This window comes from Coffea arabica, chromosome 8e (assembly GCF_036785885.1).
Source record: "Coffea arabica cultivar ET-39 chromosome 8e, Coffea Arabica ET-39 HiFi, whole genome shotgun sequence".
NCBI lineage: Eukaryota > Viridiplantae > Streptophyta > Magnoliopsida > Gentianales > Rubiaceae > Coffea > Coffea arabica.
The window spans coordinates 51939145-51951306 of record NC_092324.1 but is presented as its reverse complement, the minus strand read 5'-3'; the positions used below and the strand labels follow the sequence as shown (position 1 = coordinate 51951306).

The 12162-nt window shown below is 38.3% G+C and overlaps 1 protein-coding gene across 1 annotated transcript; it reads left to right on the top strand.

The window, feature by feature from the left end:
• Positions 1-5837: 5837 nt before the first annotated feature.
• On the top strand, positions 5838-11471 carry LOC113703936 (uncharacterized). Its single transcript, XM_027225468.2, has 7 exons — positions 5838-7398; positions 7492-7557; positions 9678-9822; positions 9931-10149; positions 10563-10746; positions 10869-11064; positions 11165-11471. Exons 1-7 carry the CDS (start codon positions 6242-6244, stop codon positions 11277-11279), a joined length of 2082 nt encoding a protein of 693 aa, XP_027081269.1. The 5' UTR covers positions 5838-6241; the 3' UTR covers positions 11280-11471.
• The last annotated feature ends 691 nt before the right edge of the window (positions 11472-12162 follow it).

Sequence of the window (12162 nt, the reverse complement as noted above, 5' to 3'; positions counted from 1 at the left end):
AATATTCACAAAAAATTTAAAAATTAGGGATGTCTCTGTAGATTTGATAATTACTTTAAAACCCAGTAGGATTCGGTTAATCCATTTATTTACTCCCTAATTCGGAGAAATCCAAATAGAATTGTGCCCATTAAGGTTCTTGTATGAAATAGAGAATTTGTACTCCCTACTGTTATGATCCATGTGCACCGAAGTAACTTTCTTCTTAGAGCTTATTGCTGGCGCGGTGCACAAACGATTCCATACTTTTGCAATTGAGCGTGCAAATGACTATAACCAATTACCCGGGAAAAAGGCGCGTCTTCCGTAGGAAGTAAAGGCGTGAAGTTAAATAAGGGGTGGTACTGCGCCTTTGTTACAGCTTTTACTCACTCATGTTGCCTGCTGACGAGATTAAATTATCACATTTTCTCAAATTTTCCATTAAAATATCAGGGTTGTAATTTGCATTCTCGTTACAAAGACGTTTACTTCGAGAATCACTTGTTCGAGTTTGAAAACAAGCATCCATCAAGGAAACAGGCTTCAAGAACTCTTGTCTATCAAACAGATCCTGACTCAGGAATGCAGTTCACATGGCATTTAGCTATAAACTTGTTTAAGGTGTTAAAATGTTGTCAATCACAAACACACTTATTAATCAAGCAACATGCTTCCAAAAGATATCCCAGATAATTATATCTTGTCTTTGCTGATCCTGATTCCTGGGCTGTAGATATGGGAAAACATATCCATCTTACTAGGTGCATTTGCCCTCGACATGAGCGAAATTGGTTAGAGAGCCAAAACTCGAAAGTCATGATAATAGCTTCCATCAAACTCAGTAGCAACAAGGGTAAAGAATTTTTAGTTGACAATCAGAGCTTGAAGCTTGATTCACTTTCCCTGCTAGATACAGTTTGGAACACTAGACCAAGCTATGCTAACATACACCTATCATGTAGTATTCCCAAAATGAAGCCTATGATCCAAAACTCTGCTTTTGAATCCTCGACTAAAGATGGGAAATTTTGACTGAAAGGCAAAAAACTAGAATCCCTCAAGTTGTTTTCCTGCGTTGAAGTGTCTTATCAGATATCATTTTCTTGTAATAATCAGAGTGGCTGCGGTGATAATCAATCCAGACGCACAGTTGTCTTATTGCTTCTCTTTTTTCTTCCTTTAGGGCCAACATCGCTTCCTCGTTCTCTGTGATCATTTTCTCCAGTTCTCTGACTTTATTCTCTGATTTCCAGACTCTCTCTCGGAATACTAATATCTCAGCTTCCTTGTGATCCAGCTGCGTAAGTAGGCAATCTAGATCATCTTTGACGTGTGTCATTGCTTTGTTCTTCCTCTTGATCCAGTCTTTTGCAAACTTAAGTTCACAAGAAACTTTGGAGATTCGGTTGAGGAAGTTTGCACTGCAGCCTTCAAACTTTAGAGCAACAGCATCCAAATCTGACAGTGTGCTGTCTGCAGTCAGGGTCATATCCTTGATATTGCTAAGCCAAACTTTGTTATTTTCTACCCTTTCTTTGAGCTCCTTGTTTTGTTGCTCATACCTGTCTTTCGTCTTCTCGTACCATTCTTTGTTCTCAACATGCAACTGTTCTGCAACTCGGATTCTCCGGCTCAAGATGCGGAGATTGTCCCCACATTTTTTGAAGAACTCTTCGGCCATTTCTTCTATTTTCCTCTCTGCGATCTGGAAGTTCAACTTGGAATCGTCAAATCTATTTTGGACTTGTTTGTGTTCCATATTCAACATGTTGACAGCTTCCTCCAGCCCTGCCGCAGTTTTTTGCTGATCTGCAATCTTCTTTGTCAATTCGATGTTCTTTCTCTCCATATGATTTAGGCTCTCAGAAGAAACTTGTTTTTCCTGCTCAAGTTGCAGTTGCAGGCCGCTTTTCTCATCGTGCAAGGTTCCCAGTTTTTTATGGAAATTGTTTATCTGTGCTGTTAATGATTTAATCTGAGTTGACATATCATTTTCCTGAGCCTCAATTTTCTTTTGAAGGGCACATAGCTCATGTTCTCTCTCTTTCACAGTTGTCTCCAAGACGAAAATTCTTCTGTGGAGATTCTCATTGTCAACTTTTAGATGATATGCTTCATTCTTTGTGCTAATTATCTGATCTTCCAATTCAATCTTCTGACTGGATATTGTACGTATCTCCTGCTCCAACTCTTCTACCTTTACTTTTAGACAGGCCTCGTCTTCTGTTATCTCTTGCCCATTTAAGGCCTTGTCTGTTAATTTATCTCTCGTCTTTTCCATCTGTATAAAGCATTCTGATGCTTCTAGAGATTTATTTTTATGTTGCGACTCCAACTCAGACTTTTGGCTGCTGATGAAATCGAGTTGCTGTTGCAGAAACTCTACCTGTTTTACTAGACTACTGACTTGATTAGATCCTTCATTCGTTGCATGCATCAATTGCTCTTCTGATATGCGTTTCTGAGAGCGCAAACTATCTACTTCCAGCTGAAGCTCACTGGCTTGTGCCATCAGGTCCTTAAATTTAGACAGTGACTGCTTCTTGTCTTCTTCAAATTTCTCAAGAAGAGAAGAAATTTGAGTTTCTTTCTCTTTTGATAGTGATTCAAGTTCTCTGATCAGAATTTGTAGTCTTGAATTTTCCTTCCCCATCTGTTTAGCTTCATTAGACTTGGTCTCAACTGTCTCTTCTAAGGTCTTTTTCTGCGAGGTCACTGTTTCCAGCTCAAGCTTCAGACTTGTCACCTGCCTCTCTAGCTCCTCTATCTCAAACAATTTTTGGTCCCCAAAAGCTTGGAGTTTCTTGGAGATGGACACTATCTCCTCTTCTTTCTCATGCAATTTTTCCTTTAACTGTGCACATTCATCAAGTAACTTTTGTCTTACGCTTTGAGACTGCTCTTCTTGAATCCTTAGATCTTTAAAAATTACACTTGATTGTGGTGCTTCGTGAAGAGATACTAATGAGTCCACGCTTGGGGATTTCTTAATTTCACTGGTGGAGGTCAATTTATCTTTTAAGATGGCATCTTCTGGATCTGAATCTTCACATTTTCGATTGTCACTTTTCCTTACCTTTTGAAGCTCAACATTAGGTACCGCATTTCTAGCATTTAGTTCCTCTGGTGTATAATATTCTGTACCTGAGTTGGACCCCAAGGAAGAAGTAGATGAAGAAGAAGAAGAACCTGATTCATCTTTTCCATGCACTTTGTTCCTTACTTCGCCTCTGATATTATCATAGAGGGCATAAATGGATTGGTACTCTTTGTGGATATCCTCAACGAGCTGAGTAAGTTCCATCTTTTTCTTTAGATTCGCTTCTCTGTTTTGGTTGATGCTCTTAATAAGCTTCAAAGACCTTTTGACCTTGTTCTCAGTTTCTGCACAAAAACAAATGTTGTGTGATAATGTAGACATAATGCATGAATGGCCTACAGAACATGAAATAACTCTCCAAAAATTCACGGGGAGAAAAAGGAAGTGACTCTATGCTTATATTGTACAAATCACATACGGTCACATTTGCCAAAATCTTTTACACAGGTGTGTTCGGTGAAGGAAGCATCAGTTAGGAAATAGGTGCAAGCTCTTTGATATGCGTAATGCCATCTCTGAGGCTTTCCGTCTTTAGGTCTAAATGTTATGCCTTTTAGTTACCATTGCTCTGAAAGAAAACAGAATTTTCACAACAGGCAGAAAGTAAACAGCTACAACCATGGAATTTTGCCTTACTCCATCATGTAGTTTTTGGTTTCAGACTATCTAAGTATAAGGGCTACTTTTGCATTCATTTTGGTCAAGAACCATCATGGAATACAGGTACGCACTTGATATGGTATGCCATACTTCTAAAAACCTCTACCCTTTTCTAATGTTCGGCCAAATTAGCAACAGAGAGTTGCCTATCAATATTTTGCGTGTTCTGGTCTTGCTGCCTCTGCATTATGAGCAATCCAAACCTCTATTTCTTGTGAAAGTACACAAAGAAAGAACTCTCCCATTCTAGCAAAGTTCTTTGGCATAGAGGACGTTTGCACTACTATAGTACTATGATGAAGCACATCATAATCTTCATCAGAAAATGGATTTATAGCTACCAATTTCAACAATCATAACAGTACTACCCCCATCATACAGGACAGGCAAACTTACTGCGTACCCGTTGCAATTCTGTATACCACAAAAATCGACGTTGAGGATAACATTGATCTGGCAGGTGAGCTTTAAATTGCATTGAATTGTTCAGTATGGAAGAACCCCACAACCTCCGATAATACTGTAAGGGTTGAGGTTGTTCTGGGCTATAAAATTTACCTAGTTTTGTCCAGTTCAGTCGTTCTTCCATTTCAGGATCGATATGACTTCGAAATAACTTCATGGAGTCCTTCCAGTGTTTCGTCATGTCTGCTCCAAGTTCTGTGTAGAATTTGTTTAAACAGCAGATTCAGCACAGACTCCCAATCTGAGTAAAGATGAAGACTGCGGTCTGCAAACCATGCAATTCCAGATGTGGTGAAAATTTGTACACGAACAAAATTTGAAACGACAAGACTGTGAAAAACTTTGTGTAGCCCATGAATTCAAGAACATGTTTGGGGTTCTCACCAGAAACAGAGCCAAGGATGCCTATGAACCTGCCAAGTTTTATCACGGGAAATCCTCAATCAAAGAAAGAAACACGAAACATTCCAAGCAAGAAAGAAAAGAGATGTGCCTTCTCTCAATGCTGATAGTGTGCAAAACAGTTTAGGATAGAAAATGTTGGTTAAACAAACTACACATGCTACTCATTGAAGAATAAATAGATATCAAACAACTTGTCTATGGTGTAAACTGTAAATGACAATGATATTGCCATCAGGAAATTAAGGTCAGTGTACGCTACCATGATTCAGAGTATCAAGATTCATGCATATTTCTTCCAAGCAATTGATGATCTTAATGCTATGGCAATCTCTAACAACTTTTGCTTTAAAAAATCATCTGATCTGCGGGCATTCTTTTTCTGTCTTCGTTATCTTTTTTGCATGCAGGTACAGGTGAGCCGAATAAAGGGAGAGGGATTACCTCCAGAGAACTTCCGGAGACAAAAGATGATGAAAATCAAGATCTGATACCCGAAAAGGAAGTCTAAGATAACAAGAAATTACTACTTATGATATTCGCAATCATGCATACAAATATGCAATGAATACTATCATAATGTAGCATGAATATATTAATTTTCCAGCAACTTAAAAAAAAAAAAAAGAAGCACCATATGTAGCTTCCTCAATTTTATAGGGCATGCTTTATCTGTTTTCTTTCATGGTAGGATTGTCTAATATTTTAAGCAGTCAACAAGAAAATCAGTCTAAGATAGACGTCCACATATTTCATCATAAATCTCCCACAAACGCTCTCACACCATTGCATTAATTATCACCCATGCTTGTCAAAATAGTAATAGAGATCCCCCAAAATAGGCACTACAAGTCGACAACGCCCTGTGATAAAAGGATTAAGACTATACGTGCAATAGACCAATTCATTAGCAGGAAGTATACTAATGAAATCAACTTGGCAAACTTCAGGGGCTTTGCAAATTGTGAAAATAAATGTAGAAGTCATTCTTGTTATTTTGGCGAAAATATATAGGAGTCTTACAGTAATAATATGATGAATTCCAAAAAAAAAGAAAAAAGAAAAGAGTACTAGGTGGTCACTTGATTCAAAACACCGTTTTACTTTTGATTATTAATATTAGAAATGGATTTTAGAAACCAAGTCGACAATATAGGGGGAAAAAAAAAAAAGAGCCCCGGTCCCCCATTAATTTCCTGTCGCTGGCGGATTTCTTTGTTCCATGGCAAACCCCAAATCGTCCTCACTCTCATTCTTGCTAGCCCACAACTCAGTCGCGGCCCTTTACAATTTTCAAACTCCCTCCGCCGCTGATTTTTTTTAGCTCTCAAGCAATCCCAAAATTCTCCTCCCTCTCATTCTTGCTGCCCCACCGAATCAGTCATAATCCTCCTCAAATTCCCAATAACCTTCTTCTTTCTACCCTAATTCATTTACAGTAGCATATATTTTGCACAGCCTTCACCGGCGGCCACGTCCCTCCGCCCACCAGAAACACCGAATTCTAAAACCCAGTTGTGTCTATCCTCTCAGGTGGAAACCTAGAAAACCCAATAAATTCTTACATAAGGTTTCAACTTCGGAAACACTTTTGTCCTCCTTACTACCTCACCTCACAACACAACAACAAAGATGGGTTCTATGAAAGAATCCGACCCTTCGTTGGGCTACCTAACCCACAAAGAAACGGAGGTGAAGCTCCCCAGGCCAACTCGGGTCAAGAACAAAACTCCGGCGCCAATCCAAATTACTGCCGAGCAAATCCTTCGAGAAGCCCGAGAACGCCAAGAAGCTGAAATACGACCACCTAAACAGAAAATTACTGACCCATCCGAGCTTGCTGACTACCGTCTCCGCAAACGCAAAGAATTCGAGGATTTAATTCGGCGTGTGCGATGGAACAAAAGTGTCTGGGTCAAATACGCCAAGTGGGAAGAGTCCCAGAACGATTTTAACCGTGCCCGGTCCGTGTGGGAACGGGCCCTCGAAGTGGATTATCGAGACCACACTATGTGGTTGAAGTATGCTGAAGTTGAAATGAAGAATAAGTTCGTTAATCATGCTAGGAATGTTTGGGACCGGGCAGTTACACTCTTGCCCCGGGTTGATCAGCTGTGGTATAAGTACATTCATATGGAGGAGATGCTCGGCAATGTTGCTGGGGCGCGGCAAATTTTTGAAAGATGGATGAGTTGGCAACCGGACCAACAAGGATGGTTGTCGTACATTAAGTTTGAGTTGAGGTATAATGAGGTTGAGAGGGCGCGGGCAATCTTTGAGAGGTTTGTAGTATGTCATCCTAAAGTGAATGCTTGGATTAGGTTTGCTAAGTTTGAGATGAAAAATGGGGAGATTGCTCGCGCTAGAAACTGTTATGAGAGGGCTGTGGATAAGTTGGCCGATGATGAGGAGGCCGAGGTATTGTTTGTAGCATTTGCTGAGTTTGAAGAGAAGTGTAAAGAGGTGGAGAGGGCTAGGTGTATTTACAAGTTTGCACTGGATCATATTCCGAAGGGTAGGGCTGAGGATTTGTATAGAAAGTTTGTAGCTTTTGAGAAGCAGTATGGAGATAGGGAGGGGATTGAGGACGCCATCGTGGGAAAGAGGAGGTTTCAGTATGAGGATGAAGTTCGGAAAAATCCATTGAATTATGATGCTTGGTTTGACTATATACGATTGGAAGAGAGTGTTGGGATAAAAGAGAGAGTTAGAGATGTGTATGAGCGAGCCATTGCTAACCTCCCTCCAGCTGAGGAGAAGCGGTATTGGCAGAGATATATTTACTTGTGGTAATGTTGAATAGTTCATGACGAGTTTCTGGTGCTGTTGAATGATTTATTTTATATAGTAGTTTCTAATTGGTTAATATGCCTGTGCTTTAGGATCAACTATGCTTTGTACGAGGAGCTTGATGCTCAGGACATGGAGCGTACAAGAGAAGTTTACAAGTAAGTACCAATTGCTGACGAGATTGATAAGTTGCGTTGAACTTCTACCATTCAACGTTGTCTGATTTTGCTTCAATGATTTGCTTAATTTCCTGAGTTAGATCTTTTTCATTATGCTTGTTTTGAACTGGAAATTTTTATTCAATTTCCAAGTTTTAAGCAGAAGGAGAAATTTGTCTTAGTTATTAAAGTGCCAAAGGCTTCAGGACTGCTTTTCAGTTTGGATGGGTGTTTTTGCCAATGGATGATCAGTATCGTTCTTGCTGGTCTCATTTGCTACTGAAGTTTAATTGAAATACAGAAGCTGCATTGTGTGAAACATTTTCTCTTGTTAATATTGGTTTGCACCTTTCTTTGACAATTAACATTTTTTAATGAAAAATGTGCTTCATATTCTCGTGATCTGTTTCTATTTGGTTGAAAGTAACACTTGCAAACAGCAGGAGAAGGTTAATGTGCATCAAAGTTTAGTAATTATGTGAACCAGCAATCCATTGTGAGGTTACAAATATTTTGCCCTGTCAACTTTTACTTGATGTTTGGGAAGAGTTTTATAGTAGCAGTGTTGTAGTGTAGATGATTTCTTACTCTATCCTCTGATTAGGGGGTGAAACTTTATTTTATTTAGTGGCTGTCCAGATTGTTGAATTGATATATGCTTGCGACATTGACTTGTGATTGATGCAAATCTCTATGTTGCCACGCTGGGGCAGATGGAAGTTGGGAGTGGGACTCCCATGTAGTTTTCAGATACTTATTGGCAATTTGAATGCCACAATAATATCAAGAAGTTGTGCAATGTATTAGTCTTAGTAGCTTCAATACAATGTTGCATTATCTTTTGTTAAAGGGTCTTTATACTAGATAAATTGTTTGAAGGAAAGTGCCATTTGCATACTTTAAAAAAAAAAAAAAAATTTGGAGCTAATTTTTTAAAAATGGTGCCTTAAAGATTTAGAGGATCTTGTTTGAGTCCTAAATGTTTCATTTCTAGCATTTTAGTGCCTAAACTCTTTTTCAACTAGTTAGAGGTATACCTTTGGTGGAACTCCTTGACATGTTCAAGTTGAGGGGTGTGAAGCTAGAGTAAAAGATTGTCCCTTCTTACCCAGCTTTACCATCTACAGGCTGATCTGAAGGGAAATAATCTGCTAAAACTGTTCCTGTCTTCTTTGTCTGCATTTTTAATGCTCACACACTAACTTAGAGGGATAAAGGCAGAAATAGAGATAATCATGGTAATATATGTGCTCTTGGCATAAAGGACTTAGCTAATAAATGCTTGGAATGGGAATATATCTGCTTCCTATTAGCTGAAAAATTCATAGAAGCTATAGACAAAATGTATAAACCATCATTAGTAGTGCAAATTTTGTAATCAATTGAGGTTTCCAGCAGTCTAGTATCTTCAGTCCTTAGTTCTTGCTTTCTGTTAGAGTATATCCTATTAAAATTGAACTGTATCTAGCCACAAACTTCAATTATAATGAGGGTGCAGCATCAAAGTACGTTATGAAGCAAAAACCTTTTCATGATTGCTGTTGAATAGTTGTTGTATGATCTGATCATCTACCTACTCCTGCCCTGGCTTGAAGCGCTGAATTTGCTTACATGGTCCCTATATCCAATTTTATTGCTTTCAGTGCCTGGTTGATCTTATCATAGATAAGCACATGCAATTGTAGAAATTAGATATTGTGATCTGTACCAAAAAAAAAAATTAGATATTGTAATCTGGGCAAGTGTGGAATTTTGTTATTTCCCCAGGCATTGTTTGCCATAATTCATAATCTTTGTAATTTGAAGCAAGTGTCATTTTCCTGCCAAGTTGCTAGGCAAGTATAAAGATCCAGAGATGTAGGATTTTGGAGGCTGTCATTCACCAAATGGGGTTTGTATGGTTTATTCTATAATGATCATGACATTTAGGAAGAGCACTTTCTGGAGAGTGCACGAGTGCAGGAACTTGCTTTCCGTTGACTTGAACATGTAAAGACCAATGCATTCTTTTCTGTATACTGGTGAAACCTTTTCAGTACCCGTGTTTGAATGTTTGCATCTGCTAAATAATGTTTACATAAATGGACCGGTGAGAATGAATTGAATTGCTATTTCTCCAGGTTGTGCCTCAAGGTCATTCCTCACGAGAAGTTTTCATTTGCAAAAATTTGGTTGTTAGCAGCACAGTTTGAAATCCGACAGCTAAATCTCCAAGGTGCTCGATTAACCCTTGGAGCAGCAATTGGGAAGGCTCCAAAAGATAAGGTAGCACCACTGATTGGGTTTTACTTTTTCTTTTCTTTGGGTTTTATTTGTGTACTTCAACATGAAAGGTTTTGTTTTTTGCTTATATTGTTTCTCATAAACATCCAGATTTTTAAAAAATACATCGAAATAGAGCTGCAACTGGGTAATATAGACCGTTGCCGTACACTGTATGAAAAGTACCTTGAATGGTCACCAGAGAACTGCTATGCGTGGAGCAAGTATGCAGAACTGGAAAGATCTTTGGCTGAAACAGAGCGAGCAAGATCTATTTTTGAGCTTGCAATTGACCAACCTGCGTTAGACATGCCAGAGTTATTGTGGAAGGTATTTCATTTTAACATTATACTGATTTCTATTTGAATGTTCTTAGAATCTGTTGTATTTTGCACTCTTTATTCTGCTGTTTATCTATTGGTTGGTTTATGAGGAGCAAGGCCTTGGTTAAAAGGGTTAGCTGCCCAGTTGAATTTGTGTAAAAGCACTCATTGTTCTTGCCACTTGCATTTGGCAAGAATATACATGGTGGTAGTAATGAGTGGGAGAGCTCCTACTCTGTTTTAAACTTGGCTCTGAAGTAGGGAAGTTAATATGCCTTGTTTTGGTTTAAGACTCAAAATGAGCTGTGATCTTAAGCATCTGATATTAATATTGGGATATTTGACCATTCGGTTATTCTATTGTGTTAAAGACTTTTCAAACCACAAGGTGTCTGATTTAATACATCTCATTATTAACAGGCATACATTGACTTTGAAATATCGGAGGGTGAATTTGAAAGGACTAGAGCTCTCTATGAGAGGCTCCTAAATCGTACAAAACATTTGAAAGTCTGGTTAAGTTATGCTAAGTTTGAGACATCTGCTATGGAAGAGGTAGAAGAAGATCTTGAACAGAAGGAAAAATGCATCCAGCGAGCAAGAGGTAAGGAACTCTTATTTAAATGCATTCTGTTTATTTTCCATTTTATTCTTGACCACGATTTTTGTCTACCATACAGCGTTCCAAGTACTGGTAGTATTAAAGTTCCTCTCTTTTTAATACAGGGGTTTTTGAAAGAGCACTTAGTTACTTTAGAACATCCGCTCCTGAACTAAAAGAGGAAAGGGCAATGCTGCTTGAAGAGTGGTTGAACTTGGAGAGCAGTTACGGGGAGCTTGGCAACGTTGATTTGGTCCGCGTTAAACTGCCAAAGAAACTCAAGAAGAGAAGGCAGATAGAAACCGAGGATGGTCCATCTGGGTAAGTTGAACAAACTGTCTGTTACATGTCTGATGTGTGTAAGGTTGTGTTTATTGATTCGAATGAAATTTGCTTGCCCTAACATCTCCAGAATCTGCAGGTATGAGGAGTACATTGACTACCTCTTCCCTGAAGAAACACAGACCACAAATCTCAAAATTCTGGAAGCCGCATACAAGTGGAAGAAGCAAAAGACGAGTCATGATGAAGATTAAGATCGTTGCTGTTGTATTGCTATGCTGTTACCTTGTACATATTGGTGGCTGACATTTTGCGAAGAAGTTAACATTTTGCAAAATTTTCAATTTTGTATTCAGAATTCAGTGTTGGGGTTGTACTTGTAATGATGTTTCTGGTGGTTATCCAGTTTTTGTAATTGGAAAATGGGATAGCGAATTGGGCAGTAAGTAGCCTTGAGTTCGTTTAGCCATTTAAATGTTCATAGATTTCGATAAAGAAATTTTGGGTTATATTAGATGGAGTCAGATCACGCACCATAGTGATTGTTATGTCGGGCAGATTGTACTTTTTACGTCATTCAATCAGTCTATTAACTGATTTAATTTGTTCACTGAGTCCCAGCTTAAAAGGGTAATTGCATTTTACTCGCTATATTTGGAACTCATATGATACCAACATATTATCTCAAGTTTAGTCAAAATTCAGATGGTTCTTTTTTAACCTTCCATTTTGTACGAACATTGTGGAAAAATGCTTAATTATTTACCCAAAAAAAATTATGTAATCTACATGGAGACGCCCTATTTTTTTCAGCTATAAGGAAAAATAAACTTATGGAATTATGCTATTTCCTAGCTAGTATTCTAATGGAAATGCTTAGATTGAAATTGCTACGAGGAATACTGCGAAAAGTGGAGTTAGATAGATTTATATATTTCTTCAATACTAAGAATTAGCATCACATGTTGCTCCATCAATTATATATATATATATATATTGTGTGTGCATGTGAAAGTTCTTAATTTGGTTACCTATTTATTTTCTTTCTCCTAGGTGTCGTGCATAATTGATGAGAATTGATAGGTCATTTTTATATGATTTTATCCATATTTGTATCTTAGTGCTCTCTCTAATCAG

Bases quoted from the DNA above. Each gene is read 5' to 3' on its own strand.
- LOC113703936 (XM_027225468.2), top strand. From the start codon at position 6,242: ATGGGTTCTATGAAAGAATCCGACCCTTCGTTGGGCTACCTAACCCAC. The intron at 9,823-9,930 runs GTAGCACCACTG...ATAAACATCCAG, and splicing joins GGAAGGCTCCAAAAGATAAG to ATTTTTAAAAAATACATCGA. The intron at 11,065-11,164 runs GTAAGTTGAACA...CAGAATCTGCAG, and splicing joins ACCGAGGATGGTCCATCTGG to GTATGAGGAGTACATTGACT.